The sequence below is a fragment of the Ranitomeya variabilis genome, chromosome 7, assembly GCF_051348905.1.
Source record: "Ranitomeya variabilis isolate aRanVar5 chromosome 7, aRanVar5.hap1, whole genome shotgun sequence".
Lineage (NCBI taxonomy): Eukaryota > Metazoa > Chordata > Amphibia > Anura > Dendrobatidae > Ranitomeya > Ranitomeya variabilis.
In genome coordinates, this window is record NC_135238.1 from 216,434,186 (window position 1) to 216,453,753 (window position 19,568).

At 44.5% G+C, this 19,568-nt stretch overlaps 1 protein-coding gene across 2 annotated transcripts in view; it reads left to right on the plus strand.

The window, feature by feature from the left end:
• The window catches only part of CYTIP (cytohesin 1 interacting protein), a 61,149-nt gene that overhangs the window by 32,088 nt on the left and 9,493 nt on the right, over nucleotides 1–19,568 (plus strand). For both annotated transcript variants that reach the window (XM_077272926.1, XM_077272927.1), the window contains 5 exons: nucleotides 3,832–3,887; nucleotides 5,168–5,222; nucleotides 6,708–6,804; nucleotides 10,742–10,835; nucleotides 15,911–15,977. In XM_077272926.1, coding sequence (XP_077129041.1) covers nucleotides 3,832–3,887; nucleotides 5,168–5,222; nucleotides 6,708–6,804; nucleotides 10,742–10,835; nucleotides 15,911–15,977 — 369 coding nt within the window. The remainder of the gene's footprint in view (nucleotides 1–3,831; nucleotides 3,888–5,167; nucleotides 5,223–6,707; nucleotides 6,805–10,741; nucleotides 10,836–15,910; nucleotides 15,978–19,568) is intronic.

Sequence of the window (19,568 nt, forward strand, 5' to 3'; positions counted from 1 at the left end):
CCGCTCTGAAGTATCTGAGCTTGAAACCGCTCTGAAGTACCTGAGCCTGAAGCCGCTCTGAAGTACCTGAGCCTAAAGCTGCTCTGAAGTACCTGAACCTGAAGCCACTCTGAAGTACCTGAGCCTAAAGCCGTTCTGAAGTACCTGAGCCTGAAGCCGCTCTGAAGTACCTGAGCCTGAAGCCGCTCTGAAGTATCTGAACCTGAAGCTGCTCTGAAGTATCTGAACCTGAAGCTGCTCTGAAGTACCTGAACCTGAAGCCGCTCTGAAGTACCTGAGCCTGAAGCCTCTCTAAAGTATCTGAACCTGAAGCCGTTCTGAAGTACCTGAGCCTGAAGCTGCTCTGAAGTACCTGAGCCTGAAGCCGCTCTGAAGTACCTGAACCTGAAGCCGCTCTGAAGTACCTGAACCTGAAGCCGCTCTGAAGTACCTGAGCCTGAAGCCGCTCTGAAGTACCTGAACCTGAAGCCGTTCTGAAGTACCTGAGCCTGAAGCCGCTCTGAAGTACCTGAGCCTGAAGCCGCTCTGAAGTACCTGAACCTGAAGCCGTTCTGAAGTACCTGAACCTGAAGCCGCTCTGAAGTACCTGAGCCTGAAGCCGCTCTGAAGTATCTGAACCTGAAACCGCTCTGAAGTACCTGAGCCTAAAGCTGCTCTGAAGTACCTGAGCCTGAAGCCGCTCTGAAGTATCTGAGCTTGAAACCGCTCTGAAGTGCCTGAACCTGAAACCGTTCTGAAGTACCTGAGCTTGAAGCCGCTCTGAAGTACCTGAGCCTAAAGCTGCTCTGAAGTACCTGAGCCTGAAGCCGCTCTGAAGTATCTGAGCTTGAAACCGCTCTGAAGTACCTGAACCTGAAACCGTTCTGTAGTACCTGAGCCTGAAGCCGCTCTGAAGTACCTGAACCTGAAACCGTTCTGAAGTACCTGAGCCTGAAGCCGCTCTGAAGTACCTGAGCCTGAAGCCGCTCTGAAGTACCTGAGCCTGAAGCCGCTCTGAAGTACCTGAGCCTAAAGCTGCTCTGAAGTACCTGAACCTGAAGCCGCTCTGAAGTACCTGAGCCTAAAGCCGTTCTGAAGTACCTGAGCCTGAAGCCGCTCTGAAGTACCTGAGCCTGAAGCCGCTCTGAAGTATCTGAACCTGAAGCCGCTCTGAAGTATCTGAACCTGAAGCCTCTCTGAAGTACCTGAACCTGAAGCCGCTCTGAAGTACCTGAGCCTGAAGCCGCTCTGAAGTACCTGAGCCTGAAGCCGCTCTAAAGTATCTGAACCTGAAGCCGTTCTGAAGTACCTGAGCCTGAAGCCGCTCTGAAGTACCTGAACCTGAAGCCGCTCTGAAGTACCTGAACCTGAAGCCGCTCTGAAGTACCTGAGCCTGAAGCCGCTCTGAAGTACCTGAACCTGAAGCTGTTCTGAAGTACCTGAACTTGAAGCCGCTCTGAAGTACCTGAGCCTGAAGCCGCTCTGAAGTATCTGAACCTGAAACCGCTCTGAAGTACCTGAGCCTAAAGCTGCTCTGAAGTACCTGAGCCTGAAGCCGCTCTGAAGTATCTGAGCTTGAAACCGCTCTGAAGTACCTGAACCTGAAACCGTTCTGAAGTACCTGAGCTTGAAGCCGCTCTGAAGTACCTGAGCCTAAAGCTGCTCTGAAGTACCTGAGCCTGAAGCCGCTCTGAAGTATCTGAGCTTGAGACCGCTCTGAAGTACCTGAACCTGAAACTGTTCTGAAGTACCTGAGCCTGAAGCCGCTCTGAAGTACCTGAGCCTGAAGCCGCTCTGAAGTACCTGAGCCTGAAGCCGCTCTGAAGTACCTGAGCCTAAAGCCGTTCTGAAGTACCTGAGCCTGAAGCCGTTCTGAAGTACCTGAGCCTGAAGCCGCTCTGAAGTACCTGAACCTGAAGTACCTGAGCCTGAAGCCGCTCTGAAGTATCTGAACCTGAAACCGCTCTGAAGTACCTGAGCCTAAAGCTGCTCTGAAGTACCTGAGCCTGAAGCCGTTCTGAAGTATCTGAGCTTGAAACCGCTCTGAAGTACCTGAGCCTGAAGCCGCTCTGAAGTACCTGAGCCTGAAGCCGCTCTGAAGTATCTGAGCTTGAAACCGCTCTCAAGTACCTAAGCCTGAAGCCGCTCTGAAGTACCTGAACCTGAAGGCGCTCTGAAGTACCTGAGCCTGAAGCCGCTCTGAAGTATCTGAACCTGAAACCGCTCTGAAGTACCTGAGCCTAAAGCTGCTCTGAAGTACCTGAGCCTGATGCCGCTCTGAAGTATCTGAGCTTGAAACCGCTCTGAAGTACCTGAGCCTGAAGCCGCTCTGATGTACCTGAGCCTAAAGCTGCTCTGAAGTACCTGAACCTGAAGCCGCTCTGAAGTACCTGAGCCTGAAGCCGCTCTGAAGTACCTTAGCCTGAAGCCGCTCTGAAGTATCTGAACCTGAAGCCGCTCTGAAGTATCTGAACCTGAAGCCTCTCTGAAGTACCTGAACCTGAAGCCGTTCTAAAGTACCTGAGCCTGAAGCCGCTCTGAAGTATCTGAACCTGAAGCCGCTCTGAAGTATCTGAACCTGAAGCCGCTCTGAAGTACCTGAGCCTGAAGCCGCTTTGAAGTACCTGAGCCTGAAGCCGCTCTAAAGTATCTGAACCTGAAGCCGTTCTGAAGTACCTGAGCCTGAAGCTGCTCTGAAGTACCTGAGCCTGAAGCCGCTCTGAAGTACCTGAACCTGAAGCCGCTCTGAAGTACCTGAACCTGAAGCCGTTCTGAAGTACCTGAGCCTGAAACCGCTCTGAAGTACCTGAACCTGAAGCCGTTCTGAAGTACCTGAACCTAAAGCAGCTCTGAAGTACCTGAGCCTGAAGCCGCTCTGAAGTACTTGACCCTGAAGCTGCTCCAGTGGTATCTGAACCAACTCAGGCTATGTCAGACCCTGATGCCACCTTGTGGTACCAAATCCTGAAGCTGCTCCGGCGATACCTGAACTTGAAGTCATTCCAGTGGTACCTGAATCTGAAGCCAGTTCTGTCCATTCTGTCTAAACCCGTTCCTATACCTAACCTTCCAGTACTAAGTACTACCTGTCCTGGTCGCACTATCCGAACCACTTCCATTGGACATTCTGTCCTGTATCCAGTGGCCGCATTATCCGAACCAGTCCCAGTGGTCACTCTGTCCCATATCCAGGGGCCATATTATCTGAACTAGAGTCCCTGACGCTTGGAGTTAGCTGCTACTATACAGGACACTGCCCTAGAGTAGTACTTGGTGGCTACCTGCAGCACAAGCCTGACCTCACCATCAGAGTCTCCAGTGAATACCAGGTTGCCACTCAAAGACGCCCCTCCAGGGTAAGCCTGGCCCGTGGCACAGTGGGTCCACGATCCACATGTGTGACATCTATTTAAGTGTTCAATGTAATAAAGGGGCTGTTCGGCAGGGAATTTAGATAGGTAGACATAACTGCTGGTTGTTCTGAGTGCAAGGGGGACCAGTCAGGTTCGCTTTAAGTCTACCTTCAATCTTAAAACTATTGAAACTAAGATATGACTTATACGACTAAAAAATCTTAACAACAATCTGAACAAACATCATCAAGCTTCCATCAGGCTGAGATAAATTGTGCAGGATTCTTTACTGTAAGAGCTGTAAAGCTGTGTAACTGTCACCCCAGGAGCTAGTTTTAGTAGGAACAGCTGATAATTCTCTGATTTTTGGTAGAATTGAATTTTTATGGAATGTAGAAGGCTCCATACGTTAAGATGTGTGTCTCAATGCTCTTCTTGAGAACCCCAGAAATGTCAACATTAACAGATGTGTGAATGACAGAATTTCCATTCTTTACAGCTTATCAAGTCAAGATCAAATTCACTGATTGACTCAACGGGATCAGAACCAAACAGGTTTGTGTATGTAATAGAGTATAGAACATGCTCTTGAAGATAGGCTGTTACTACAAGTTGATAATGAAGTCTTGGTTGCTCTGGTGAAGGGATCTCTGATAGCGAAACGTCGACATTAAAGTCATGTTTATAAAATGAATTCTCAGCCCCTTTTTTTACGGATATTTTTGGTTATTGAGAAAGATGATTTAGAAAATATCTACTATTTATATTCTTTCACATTTTTAGTTGATTATTGGTAAATTATCTCACTATCAGGCTTTAAAAAAGCTGCCAGGGAATTAGAGACAGTTTCATTTAAGAACAGATGGAAGTCCCCATGTTTCTAATCTCTAGCCTAAAATCAATGAACCTTTGACTAGAGCACAGTAAGAATAAAACTCATTCATGTCATTGCGGTTCCTAAACCTGCGAATAAATATTCTACAATACTTCACATTCTTTACAATTTCTGAAAGTAAACCATGCTCTCACATGGGTGTCAATGATTCAGGCTGGTGGTCGTTGTGGAGGATGGTTCATAGAAAAGGGTTTAGGCTAGCCTAAGCTATGAACACTGTGACTTATTTATCAGTACTGTATATATTAAAGGGGTGCTCCCATCTCCAAAATCCTGTCCCAATACATAGTATGTGTAATAATAATAATATTAGCAAATACCTCCTGTTATAGATGTAGTATAGTTCTCTTGATTAGCTATGTTGCTTAACTTATGTGTGGGGCATTGCAGTGGATTAGGTATCCATGGTTACGACCACTCATATAATGACAGTTAGTTGCTAGTGGTCGTAACAATGGATAACTAAACTACTGCAATGCCCTGTACATGAGGTAAGTGACATAGCTAATCAGAAGAACTATCAACATTTCTAATTGGAGGTATTTCCTAATATTATTATTACTACACCAACTACAGGCCTTTCAGGCTAGTCATACCCCTTTCAGCAGAGCAAAGGGGAAAAATTGCCCCAGAATTCTGATGCTTGAAAAATCTGTTTTTAGCCCTTTACTACCTTATAGTATTGCCAAGAGATTGTATTTTCTTCTTTACATACTAATATTTAGGAATCAGAAGCTGCCAACATAATGGTTAAATATCTAATATCTATGTCAACATGGATCTGTCAGCAAGATATTCTTCTTTATGGGGAATATTCTGCTGATGGATCCTTTTTAATATATTTTTGGCAAAATGTAATTTCTCGGATGGATATTCTAACACATCAAATCTGGAGAGGGAATGTAATAACTGAATATTTATCATGTGTTTTGTTTTTCAGGAGAGTAGTGGTTATTACAAAACAGGATAATGAACAATTTGGCTTTGAAATTCAGGTAAATGCAAATATTTTACATAATCTATGCAAATAATAGCAGAACATACGGATAGGAGCGGTTGTATGTTGTACATATACTGTACATTTTACATCCATATTATTGGTACTTGTTAAAGGGGTTATCCAGCCAGAACTGAATAATGATGGCTGAATAATTCAGCCATCATCTGCCGGGAAAGTAGCGGGCTCGGTTTGTGAGCCTGCATCAAAGTCAAGGACACGACATATGATGACGTAGCTGTCATAATTTTACTATTATTTTAGTCTCGGTGTCGCTTTCTTCCTATGTGTCCTTAAGTGAGCAGTAATGGCTTTGCATGTTAGGCAGTGTTCATTTGCTAAGCCAAACCCCTTCTCTCACAACTGGTGCAGAGACAGAGAAAAGGGATGTATTTGAGACCCTGAGCCAGCACCCTTCACACACATCACTAATCAGGTGCCGACACGGAGGGGAAGTAGGGGGGATGGAGAGAACGAAGATCACTTTCTGTGTCAGAATAAAGTCTGGAGTGCAGCAGAACCGGCAGTGAAATTGGGTCACCAGTGCTAAAATAATAATGAAAGTATATTAGTAGGTTAAAAAATTAGCATAAAAAACTTTTTTTTTTGTCTTAGTTGTACAAGCCCTTTAAGTAATCACCAAAAAATGCATCAGGATTAATATCTGAGCACTGAGCCCCCTCTGAGCCCCCTATTAATGAGTTCTATAAATTAGCATTTTACTTTTAATGATTTAAAGTGACATCAAAATTTTTATTTTTGCTTCAAAAATCAATCATACACATGAAAATAAGCAACTTTGTAATATATCTTATCAGAGAAATCTTCTTTTTCCTCCTGAACTGATCATTCATTCTCAAAATTTTCAATTCCACGGTAACATCTGTATTCAGTGAAGACACATTGTTACATTACTGAGAGGTGGGAGATGACGGTTACCTCTGATAACATTCTATGAAGACTCCGACTGCACCTCCTGATCACCTCCTCCCATCTACGAAGGAGATGACAGCTGATAAGAATCTATCTCAGCAATGGAACAATATCTGTCTTCACTGAATACTGATTTTACCCGGGATTTGAGAATTTTGAGAATAAATGATCAGATCAGGAGGAGAAAGAGGTAAATTTATCTGATAAGTTGTATTACAAAGTTTCTTATTGAGATCTAAGGGGTAACGTTTCTCCTTGTGGAGAGTGACATACCGGCTCTGGGAAATGTAATATGCCATGTACTCTCCTATTATTAGGGTCACTATATGAGAGTATTCGTTAGGCTCCTAAGCTCCCTCTAGTGGTGACTGCAGGACACTGGAATTTTCACATTCAAATCTTATGTCCTGTATGTGGAGGGGATTTGGGAGTTCTGTATCAGAAAATGGAGCTGATCTTTTAGTTTTCTGAATAAAGTGACTAAATTAAACATTCAGCCTCAATGCTTTATCCGGACATGCTCTATGTTTATTCATGCCTCGAATTACAGACATACAAGCTGCAGCATCTACGCGGGATAGACATGAGGACATACGTGTACAAAGTGCATGAGGACAGCCCATCGAGCCATGCTGGACTGAGAGCCGGTCAGTGTCCACATCCTTCTCCCTTAGTAATCATATAAAGGTGACCGTATTCTGGAAGAAAATATGGAGGAATTCATGCATTTACCTGGCAGCGGTGCCATAAGTCAGAATCACACCCATATTGTTTCTTGTCCTAGGGCCAACAATATATAGCCCCTGAAAACTCTTAGGTGTTCAGTGCCATTTTTTATTTTTTTTTAAAGAGCACACAAATGTAAAAAAATAACAAAAGGAGTAAAACTCATGCATGACCCGTAGTTCCCACGCTGATGGTTCCCTGTTCCACCGGTTTATGTTCACTCAGCTCTAGTAATGTTGTTTTGCAATGACGTGATCGTTGCAGCCACAGCAATGACCTCAGTGGTGTGAACATGGTGACAGTGACTGGCTGCAGTGTTCATGTGTCAGCATGCCTTACTCCTTTAGTTTTTTCATTCCATTAATTATAAACAATGTAACAGGACTAGAAAACCTCTATACTGTATTTGGTAAATGTGGGAACATATAAGAAAAAAAAGAGTATTACACCTGAGCCAAGCGATTGACTCCCCCAGAAGAAGGCACGCCCACCAAAACGCGCGTCGGGGAAGTGGCACCATCGCTTACCACAGGTAAAATACTCTTGGCTCTTACAGCATGCTTCTTATTGACTGAACCATGATTGATTTGCTGCCTATTCTCTGTCTCCAATATGAATTTCATTCCACACAGGACATTTTAGCATATATGTATGGTCAATAATGGTTTGCAGCAAATCTACATTATTTGTGAACGACTTAACTGTATTAATTCATGTTGTATTTATTGTGAACCTTTCCAATCTGTGGTGCCACATGTCATTGGCTACTCACCACATAGCCTCTGCCCATTTTTTTTAACATTTTGTAAAAATTGTTGTTTTTACTTAGTTCTGCATGTACTTTTTTATCTTATATGTTCCCATGTTCTTAATTGCACTTTACTTTTTACAGTATTGGTCCTAGATATGGGTAGCTAATAATGTCTATTTGATAGTCTTACTTCATATTTATTAACTTAGTACCCTAACCAGTGACAATATTTTGATTTATCTATCTATGTAATTGGTAAACGTATATCTATGTCCAAAGTTGCGGTTGCATGTCTCCTGCTACATTTGAAGTTTTCAAGCAATATAACAAAATAGAGAAAATATCATTAGAAATAATTTCCAAAATACCTTAATTAGAAAATCATGTTCATTATGTAAGCAGCCTCTTCTTACATCAGCACCCCTGGTATCTCCAGTATTAGATCAGATAGGCAGGGTGGACAGCAGTGTGAGCAGCCTCTTCTTACCTCAGCACCCCTGATATCTCCAGTATTAGATCAGATAGACAGGATGGACAGCAGTGCGAGCAGCCTCTTCTTACCTCATCACCCCTGGTATCTCCAGTATTAGATCAGATAGACAGGGTGGACAGCAGTGTGAGCAGCCTCTTCTTACCTCAGCACCCCCGATATCTCCAGTATTAGATCAGATAGACAGGGTGGACAGCAGTGTGAGCAGCCTCTTTTTACCTCAGCACCCATGATATCTCCAGTATTAGATCAGATAAACAGGATGGACAGCAGTGTGAGCAGCCTCTTCTTACCTCAGCACCCCTGGTATCTCCAGTATTAGATCAGATAGACAGGGTGGACAGCAGTGTGAGCAGCCTCTTCTTACCTCAGCACCCCCGATATCTCCAGTATTAGATCAGATAGACAGTGTGGACAGCAGTGTGAGCAGCCTCTTCTTAACTCAGCACCCATGATATCTCCAGTATTAGATCAGATAGACAGGATGGACAGCAGTGTGAGCAGCCTTTTCTTACCTCAGCACCCCTGGTATCTCCAGTATTAGATCAGATAGACAGGGTGGACAGCAGTGTGAGCAGCCTCTTCTTACCTCAGCACCCCTGATATCTCCAGTATTAGATCAGATAGACAGGATGGACAGCAGTGTGAGCAGCCTCTTCTTAGTTCAGCACCCCTGATATCTCCAGTATTAGATCAGATAGACAGGGAGGACAGCAGTGTGAGCAGCCTCTTCTTACCTCAGCACCACAGTTATCTCCAGCATTAGATCAGATAGACAGGGTGCAGAGCAGTGTGAGCAGCCTCTTCTTACCTCATCACCCCTTGTATCTCCAGTATTAGATCAGATAGACAGGATGGACAGCAGTGTGAGCAGCCTTTTCTTATCTCAGCACGCCTGATATCTCCAGTATTAGATCAGATAGACAGGGAGGACAGCAGTGTGAGCAGCCTCTTCTTACCTCAGCACCACAGTTATCTCCAGCATTAGATCAGATAGACAGGGAGGACAGCAGTGTGAACAGCCTCTTCTTACCTCATCACCCCTTCTATCTCCAGTATTAGATCAGATAGACAGGGTGGACAGCAGTGTGAGCAGCCTCTTCTTACCTCAGCACCCTTGGTAGCTCCAGTATTAGATCAGATAGACAGGATGGACAGCAGTGTGAGCAGCCTCTTCTTACCTCAGCACCCCTGGTATCTCCAGTATTAGATCAGATAGACAGGGAGGACAGCAGTGTGTACAGCCTTTTCTTATCTCAGCACGCCTGATATCTCCAGTATTAGATCAGATAAACAGGGAGGACAGCAGTGTGAGCAGCCTCTTCTTACCTCAGCACCACAGTTATCTCCAGCATTAGATCAGATAGACTTGGAGGACAGCAGTGTGAGCAGCCTCTTCTTACCTCAGCACCCCTGGTATCTCCAGTATTAGATCAGATAGACAGGATGGACAGCAGTGTGAGCAGCCTCTTCTTACCTCAGCACCCCTGGTATCTCCAGTATTAGATCAGATAGACAGGATGGACAGCAGTGTGAGCAGCCTCTTCTTACCTCAGCACCCCTGGTATCTCCAGTATTAGATCAGATGGACAGGGTGGACAGCAGTGTGAGCAGCCTCTTCTTACCTCAACACCCCTGATATCTCCAGTATTAGATCAGATAGACAGGATGGACAGCAGTGTGAGCAGCCTCTTCTTACCTCAGCACCCCTGGTATCTCCAGTATTAGATCAGATGGACAGGGTGGACAGCAGTGTGAGCAGCCTCTTCTTACCTCAACACCCCTGATATCTCCAGTATTAGATCAGATAGACAGGGTGGACAGCAGTGTGAGCAGCCTCTTCTTACCTCAGCACCCCTGATATCTCCAGTATTAGATCAGATAGACAGGGTGGACAGCAGTGTGAGCAGCCTCTTCTTACCTCAGCACCCCTGATATCTCCAGTATTAGATCAGATAGACTGGGTGGACAGCAGTGTGAGCAGCCTCTTCTTACCTCAGCACCCCTGATATCTCCAGTATTAGATCAGATAGACAGGGTGGACAGCAGTGTGAGCAGCCTCTTCTTACCTCAGCACCCCTGATATCTCCAGTATTAGATCAGATAGACAGGGTGGACAGCAGTGTGAGCAGCCTCTTCTTAGCACATCTTCCACATGAATAGAGTGGCGGATCTTCCTACTTCACATGCTTAAAGGCTTCTGTCTTATTACCATGCTAGAACATAAGCGTGAATTGCTAATTACAGGTATTTAGGCATTTATTTAGAATTAAACATCTTATTTTTTTTTCTATTTCTAGAGAACCTCTTTAATTCCCCCCCCCAAAAAAAAAAAAAAAAAAATTGCCTTCTAACACTATCTAGATACCTTATTCTAGTATTTGACCTTAAGATAGAAACTTACACATTAGGAGACCAATCTTACAACCAGATTTCATAGATCCATTCATTCATTTTTGAGTTACAAATTTGAAATTACACTTTAATATCTTACCACTACCAGATACAAATTTCCATCATTCATCTTTGTAAACAATATACAATACTGTATATCTGCTCATGAAGAAGTTACCGATAATTATTATTATATATTATTATTGTATTTTGAATGTTTCAGGTGACATGATCACTAATATTAATGGAGTAGACGTGGAAGGATTCAGTCATCAGCAGACAGTGGATCATATCCGATCATCTGAAAACTTTCTCAGGTAAGCATTTGTGTACAATGCTCATTCCAATAGAAACCATGGGCAATATATGGGCAGCTTTATGCCATACCTGTGAGTATGGGACACCATTTTGGAAACCTAGTGCAAAAATGCAACATGTAGCACATGCAAATGTACCATTTCATAACCTGAAGCACATACAGTACCATGAAGTAGCAAGATACCTAGATGCAAAAACTTACGTAGCTTTACAAGTTCAATAGATTGTGCTGTGTTAAAGGGGCTTTCTGATAATATTAACCCCTTCACGACATGCGCCGTACCTGCAATGCACATGTCGTGTCCCCCCCTTTGATGTGGGCTCCGGCGTTCTTGTTCCCGGCTGGCTAATCAAAAGAAGAGCTGCATGTGTTGGCAGGTAGTAGGCGGTTCTCAAGGCTCCTGTCCAACAGAGAGATATTACTGCCTTGGCTGCTGCACTCGAACATGCAAATCGATTTGCACCAACTCTAAACTCATTTATTCGATTACCGGGCGGCCACCTCTGCGATTTAGCAATTTCCCGTTTCTAAGGCTAGAAGTGCAAGCTTGTAAGCTCTTTGCTTTAAAGCTTGCAGGTGCCGCTGTAAAAGGCTTGTCTCATGTTTTTTGCTCAGAGGCATACCGCTCCTCTGCGTCCTGACTTCCAGACAATTTCAGTGCCCTGTATCCTTGTATGCTGCAGGGGCAAAGCTGCCTCTGCTTTAAGCATGGAAGAGCACACAATTCAAGCCAGCGACGTAATCATGATGACGTAAACATTGTTTTTTCTGCCTCATAAGCTAGTGGACAGCCCCTTGAAGAAATATACAAAAATATATGTTAGCTTTCAAAATCCATGACCAAAGTAATAACTAGTCTGAACTGATGCATAACCAAAAAAGACTTACATAGCAAATAGATCAATGGCTGCACTCAACTGTACTAAGCAAGGAAATGTGCGATACATGAAATGTGAATAGCTTTATGGCTTGTGAAATCTATGAAAAAACACATGAGATGCTTAGCACAAGATTTGGCCAAAAAATGTGAGCCCATCCACCAAACGTCAAGGTAATCTCAGATCGGATGGGTCCCTGACCTGACTGCCTAGTGTGAACACTTACCTATGGCTAATAACATGGTAAAGCCTGCATTTATAGGAAGGTCGGAACCAACTGTGTTTGGATGTAATTAAAATCACAGCATGGTGAAGGGCGGGCGTTCAAGTCAGAAAAAATAGTACATAGTAAATATAGGAAAACTGACTGAACAGCAATCTAGTCTGAACTGGTGCATAACCAAAAAAGACTTACATAGCAAATAGATCAATGGCTGCACTCAATTTTACTGTACTAAAGCAAGGAAATGTGCGATACATGAAATGTGAATAGCATAATGGCTTGTGAAATCTATGAAAAACACATGAGATGCTTAGCACAAGATTTGGCCAAAAAATGTGAGCCCATCCACCAAACGTCAAGCCATAAAGCTATTCACATTTCATGTATCGCACATTTCCTTGCTTAGTACAGTTGAGTGCAACCATTGATCTATTTGCAAAGTAATAACTAATCACCATCCAGATTATCCAGATTACGGTTAAATCTAGTCTTCTCACCCATAAAAACCATAATATTCACCTTGGACCTCATGTATGAAGCTAGAAAACAAAAAGCTGGAAGAGACAACCATAGCAACAAAATAAATCTGTTCTTGGGAAGAGATCACTTCTTTACCTCCATCCCCTTCATACCTATACATGTCACAGATTCAATCTAAATCTTGAGGGATGTGACTCAAGAGATGTCACAAAACTTTATATTCATTTTTTACCCCATGAAGGATCCCGTTTCCCACCAGTTCCCACTGGATCCCGTTTCCCACCAGTTCACCTGCTGCTGTGGCAAGATAAAAACTCACCTTCTACACAAATGTGTAAAGGGAAGTGTGATTATAGGGGGAGTGTAAAGCTGTTCCAGGCATAGAATCTCTGTAGAGGATACATGGGCTAATCTGCCATGACTGAGGGGGTAAGGTTCAAGTTTTTTGTGATCTGCTACAGACAGTACAGAAGGGAAGGTTCATGCTTCAGCCGGTTGTCATACAGCCAGACACAGGACAATAAAGAGGAAATGGAAGGCAGTGTGAGCTCCGGGAACATGCAGAGAAGATTTGTCAGTTTCTAATACACAATAAAATAGGATCAAAGGGAAGCAGGGGGTTAAAGGGATTGTCCACTTTGGGAACTTTTTTTTAATGCCTGAGATTGGTAATCAAAATAATTTTTGCAATTTTTTTTTAATAAATATTTTTCACTGTTTGCCTTCTATAGCATCTGTGTTGCACTTTCTATTGTTAACTGCAGAACAAGTAGTTAACTGAGGATTTGTCCGTCAGCCCAATATAGTCTCACAGTTTTTAAGGTTGAAGGTAGACAAAAGTCCATTGAGTTCAACCTATAAGAAATGTCTGGCTCAAAAGGCTGCCTCGGACAGACTTGGCACAGGGAAATGCCAATATCCTTTAACCCCTGCACAGGGATCTGGTTTTACAATAGGACCCAGTGGAATGCTACCATGGAAGGGTTGCCGTCCGTCTGTAGGTAGGGATGGTCGCCAAGCGGGGTCCAACCCAAGAGGTCACGTCAAGAACAAAATAAGAATCCGTAAGAATATTCAAAAACAATTCAGGGTCAAAACCGGAATACACTAAACCAAACAGGAGCAGAAGAGGCACACCTAGCCAGGGAAACACTAAGCTATATCTGGCAGCTTCCAGCAGTAAGCTGGAAGCAGCTTTAATAGGGTGTGGTGCTCTCCAATTGGCTGGAGCAGAGAGCTGATAGCTTCAGCTGGACAGCACACACACCCATATTGCCAGACTGGACAGCACTACAGGTCGCAGACACTCTAATATTAGAGCTTCTGATTCCGACATTTCCTCTATCACCAGTGCCCCCCACAGAGTAAATATGGCAGAGCCTGGTGACAGAAGCAGAAGTCGCAGGAGCAAGTTCTGGTGAAGACAAGACACTATTGCCGAACATGTTGATCCAAATGAAGGCAAACCCCCATGAAGATGCTAATAGGCCCATAACAGGGGAAAAATTCCTTCCTAGCTTCACATACGGCAATCAAACTGGTTTCCTGGATCAACACTCTATCACAGAATCTAATACCCATAACTTGCAATATTATAATTTTCAAGAGAGGCATCCAGACCCTCCTTGAATTTTACTAGTGAATTGACCATTACAACATCATGTGGCAGAGGTTCCATAGTCTCACTGCTCTTACAGTAAAGAATCCATAGTCTCACCACTCTTATAGTAAAGAATCCATCGTCTCACTGCTCTTACAGTAAAGAATCCATCGTCTAACTGCTCTTACAGTAAAGAATCCATAGTCTCACTGCTCTTACAGTAAAGAATCCATAGTGTCACTGCTCTTACAGTAAAGAATCCATCGTCTAACTGCTCTTACAGTAAAGAATCCATAGTCTCACTGCTCTTACAGTAATGAATCCATAGTCTCACCGCTCTTACAGTAATTAATCCATAGTCTCACTGCTCTTACAGTAAAGAATCCATCGTCTAACTGCTCTTACAGTAAAGAATCCATAGTCTCACTGCTCTTACAGTAATGAATCCATAGTCTCACCGCTCTTACAGTAATTAATCCATAGTCTCACTGCTCTTACAGTAAAGAATCCATCGTCTAACTGCTCTTACAGTAAAGAATCCATAGTCTCACTGCTCATACAGTAAAGAATCCAAAGTCTCACTGCTCTTACAGTAAAGAATCCATAGTCTCACCGCTCTTACATTAATGAATCCATAGTCTCACTGCTCTTACAGTAAAGAATCCAAAGTCTCACTGCTCTTACAGTAAAGAATCCATAGTCCCACTGCTTTTGCAGTAAAGAATCCATCATCTAACTGCTCTTACAGTAAAGAATCCATAGTCTCACTGCTCTTACAGTAAAGAATACATAGTCTCACTGCTCTTACAGTAAAGAATCCATCATCTCACTGCTCTTACAGTAAAGAACCCACAGTCTCACTGCTCTTACAGTAAAGAATCCATAGTCTCACTTCTCTTACAGTAAAGAATACATAGTCTCACTGCTCTTACAGTAAAGAATCCAGTCTCACTTCTCTTACAGTAAAGAATACATAGTCTCACTGCTCTTACAGTAAAGAATCCACAGTCTCACTTCTCTTACAGTAAAGAATACATAGTCTCACTGCTCTTACAGTAAAGAATCCATAGTCTCACTTCTCTTACAGTAAAGAATACATAGTCTCACTGCTCTTACAGTAAAGAATCCAGTCTCACTTCTCTTACAGTAAAGAATACATAGTCTCACTGCTCTTACAGTAAAGAATCCACAGTCTCACTTCTCTTACAGTAAAGAATACATAGTCTCACTTCTCTTACAGTAAAGAATACATAGTCTCACTGCTCTTACAGTAAAGAATACATAGTCTCACTGCTCTTACAGTAAATAATCCATAGTCTCACTTCTCTTACAGTAAAGAATACATAGTCTCACTGCTCTTACAGTAAAGAATACATAGTCTCACTGCTCTTACAGTAAAGAATCCACAGTCTCTCTGCTCTTACAGTAAAGAATTTGCATCTGTGATTAAACCTGGATATAGAGGATGAACCTTGTCATCGTCACAGGCCTAGGCCAGTTTTTCACCGTATTTTTCTGAGCTCCTCTCAGCTGATTTATGACCAAAGACCACATCAAAGTTGAACATGCAAGGAAACAAATAGCCTGTATAAGCCAAAAGGTGCAACATTTTTAATTAAACCCAATTGCAAAACTGATTTATACCCCTAGATACATGCATTTAAGTAATTAAAAATAGGTTATCCCCCAAAAAAGGAAAACCCCTTTAATATTTACTTTATTCATTGTGTCTTAATGGATCTAATTGACAATAGATCTACTACAATGCCATAGCTCCTGCCAGTGACAGAAATTACGATGCTGGTATGAACAGAGCCATATTGGTAAGTGGTGTAAATGGCAATCTTGGTTCTGATCATGGCACTCACATATAACATTTCTTCCTATTGCAGAATTGAAACCGAATTTAGTACCAAGATTAGACAAGCAGAATTACAAGCTAAATTGCTCATTTTAAAGGTATGTTACAGTATTTATTGTATATGATGCACATGTAAAAGTAGGAACCGAGGTTTCTGTTCAAATGTAACCCCTGAAAAGTGTAAAAGAAGATTGTTGCCATGTTTTATAGAAGACACAAGACTCCAAATTGACTTTTAGATTTCAATACTCCTCTCATGAAAGTCCTTCCCGAAAATATCTGCCGTTGAATACATTCAATATATCTCCTGTAGTGGAAAGGTAGTATTACAAGGCGCTGAATACAATGCAATAAGTGGTTGTCAGAAAGTTTTATGCAGCGCCCCAGAGTCCTGGTCGTTGCAGTAGCATGGTTCAGCCACTAAGGGGGGCCATGCTGCGTTCGATGGCACGGAAGGAGTTCTCTGAGCAGGTATCACAGTCACCAATACATTTCACAGCTGGGCCTCCGGGGGGAGCTAAGGGTGCTATTCATTAGGCCACTCCCCACCTTAGTGGGTAAACTGGGGGTCAGGCAGGAAGTTAGAAGAGAACGCTGACGGGATTGAACGGAGCAACACCTGGTGGCAGAGGGTGTTGTGAAGGGAGAGACTGTAGGGTCTCTGCCAGGGGTGGGATCCTGGCAGAGGCTTGGCATTGAAAGAACGTAACGGGTCCGCGCAGGCTCCTGGAAGCGGCGGGACTCAAGAAAGGACTAGAAGCGAGATAGATTGTGTTGAGTGAGAAACGAAATCAAGCGAAAGGAGATACCAGTGAGGGTTGTGCTGAAAGAGGCAGCACCTTACTGAGGCGCACTACCGGTGGCCGGAACGCCGAGGAGGTAAAGAGTTTCAAGCCATACCTCAGACCTACGGCAGGGCAGTTAGCTTTAGGCGGACTGTCTCACGCATCACCCAGGAAGGCAAAGGGGGGTACCAACAGGAGAGGGGCGAAGATAGAGTCCCGGAAGATCTCCGAGCCTCCCCGTCATACGGGTGCGTTCCTACCATAGTATCTGGAGGGACGAGGAAGATCATTGCGAATTAAGTTGTTGTGAGGGAACACGAGAAACAGACACAACAGTTGTGGGGTACTTTCCGTAAGCACAGCAGGGAAGGACTGCAACACATAGCGCTAGAAGGAAGGCACCGATTTCCACCTGCAAGGAGAGCTCTGGAAGTGCCATTGGACCGGCCGGACTTGCGCAGCCTGGTGAGCCGTATTCTGGACTGAGGACCCAGAGAGCTTCAGTAAAGAGGTAAAGAGACTGCAACCTGGTGTCCTCGTTATTTACCGCGACCTGCACCCCACAACTGCACCGCTACAACATCACTTATTGCACCGGACGTCCCCCACTGACAGACAGGGCCACGGACCGGGTCTAGCCACCGTGACAACCCCAGGACTGAGACCTAGAGGCCCGGCTCCGGGTACCCCTCGGCCCTGCGGCGGTGTGGGGGCGCTCCAACTTGGCGTCACGAACAGGATCTACTTAAGCCTGAAGAATCAGGTCATGTGTGCCTAGAGACTGTGATTTATTGTGCTTGGACTGTACTTTATTGCAAAGACTGTGCTGCGCCATTTACCGCCAAAAGTTCCCGCCAAAACCGCCGCCATTACAGCGCTGAGGAGAGCGCAGGAGAAGAAGAAGGGCGTGGAAGTGGGCGTGAACAAGCTGAAGAGCGCGAAAGACAATGGCTGCCCAGTCTAAATATCTCGGCCCCTTGAGGACGTGTCCGTCAGCAGCCGAGATCCGCCTCCTGATCCTTAATAGTGGGCAGAGACAACGAAAACGAAACCGCCCACGAAGAAGGGAGCGGGAAAAGGACCAGGAAGAAGGAGCGAGCGACATGGAGGACGCCATGGCGAGCCGCCCGGAGCCGGAGCGTGGGGTCGGAGCAGAGGACTCCCCCAGCCACCCGGAGGGGCACCGCAACCAGGCCTCCACCGCTGATGCTGAATTCCTGCAGGCCGGAGTGGACGAGCTCAACGACCGACCCCGGCGGACGCAGCTGAGCACCGAGGCCGGGTGGAAGAAGGCCATCATCAGGAGCCTCACCGGACATCTGTCAGCAGCCTCATCTGGTCCGGAGCAGGGAAGAAGTCCCAGCGCTCCGAAGCTGGAAAGCAAGGCCCTGCCGGAAAGCGAGGTGCTGCAAGCAGAGATGACAGCGGCGCAGAACAAGGCCCTGCAGCCAGCGTTCCAGACCCCAGCGGAGACGGAGCAGACCGGCACCGGAGGGACCGCATCTGAAGCAGGTAGGAAGAGCCACCCTGCCCTGACGACCGACACCACCCCAGCGACTGCTAGTGCCACAGCTGCTGACTCCGTTCCAGTGACTGATCTTGCAGCAGCCGCTACCTCTGCTGCAGCAGATGCCCATACTCAAGCTGCGCAGACCTCCATCGCTGCGCATGATTTAATCGTACATGAAAGACGGATTGACGGCGTTTGTCCAGCACTGGGTGTAACCCTGGACCTCACTTTGCCCAGGCCAAGAAGGGTTAAGTGCCAGGTGCAGCCCTGGAAGCCGTCCAACTAAACCTCGATACCATGGAAAATGTAAATAGTTAACTGTTCATTCCTTTAACTGTTCCTGTTTGCTACTAAACCCGTCTAGGGTTAAAGGTGACCCCTTGTTGATCCGGGGCCACTATTGTTGTTCTCAAAGTTTTGCACAAGTTTAAAGAAAAAAAAAAAAAAAGAACTGCAGAAATCATGGACTGTGCATGATTCGAACTTCCCTTGTAAATAGTTTGCACCTTCTTAAAGGTGCTCCCTACTGGTTTTAGCCAAAGACACTTTGCGAAGATATTTGCCCTATTGGTTTGAGCCAAAAGACACTTTGCGAAGATTCCTTCTCTACTGGTTTTAGTTAAAGACACTTTGCGAAGAAACCTTTCCTACTAGTCCTAGTTAAAGACACTTTGTGAAGATCCCGGGCTGGAACTTTGCATAAGACTGGTAGGCTGAGAAGACGAGCTACCTCAGAAAGACTTGGTCCCCTCTTAAAGGGGATGTGACGAAGTAAATTTGAAAGAGATACTGTTACCGAACAGTAATGTGATAATGATGCCTTGAAAAAGAAAATGTAACTGTTTTACATGCCGAGTTATATGTGTTGAAGTTGTTGAAATGTGAAATCTGAATAATGTTTTGTAGAAAGGAAAGATGCAGAGAGCCCGTAGGGGTAGATGTAGAGGTCTGCATAGTTGAAAGTAAAAGAAGTAATAATGAGGGTGAGGATAGAAGGTAAACCCTGCGTCCCCATTGAAAAGTTACTTTATTGCTAAGGACAGAGAGTGAACCCGTAGGGGTTAGAGAGTGAGTCCTTAAAGGGGCCGAGTAGAGCAGGCTCAGAGTTCTTCAACCGAAAGGAATGTTATGTCTATACTGTGTATAGTAGCGAAAGGCAGTAGGCCCTGGCTGAACGGGGCGGTCCTGTAGAAGAAAGGAGAGGCAGTAGGCCTGGTGCCGTAGGGACAGGCGGTCCTGCAGGTTCACAAGAAGGAGAATGTAAAGTTGAAATGCCTTATAATGTGATTATAGGAAGGCCTTTGATAGACTAAGAGTGTGAGTTTCTTAAAGGCAATGTTAAGTTATTGTTCCAAAAATTGCATTAAGCAGAATACCCGGTTGGGTAACAGAAG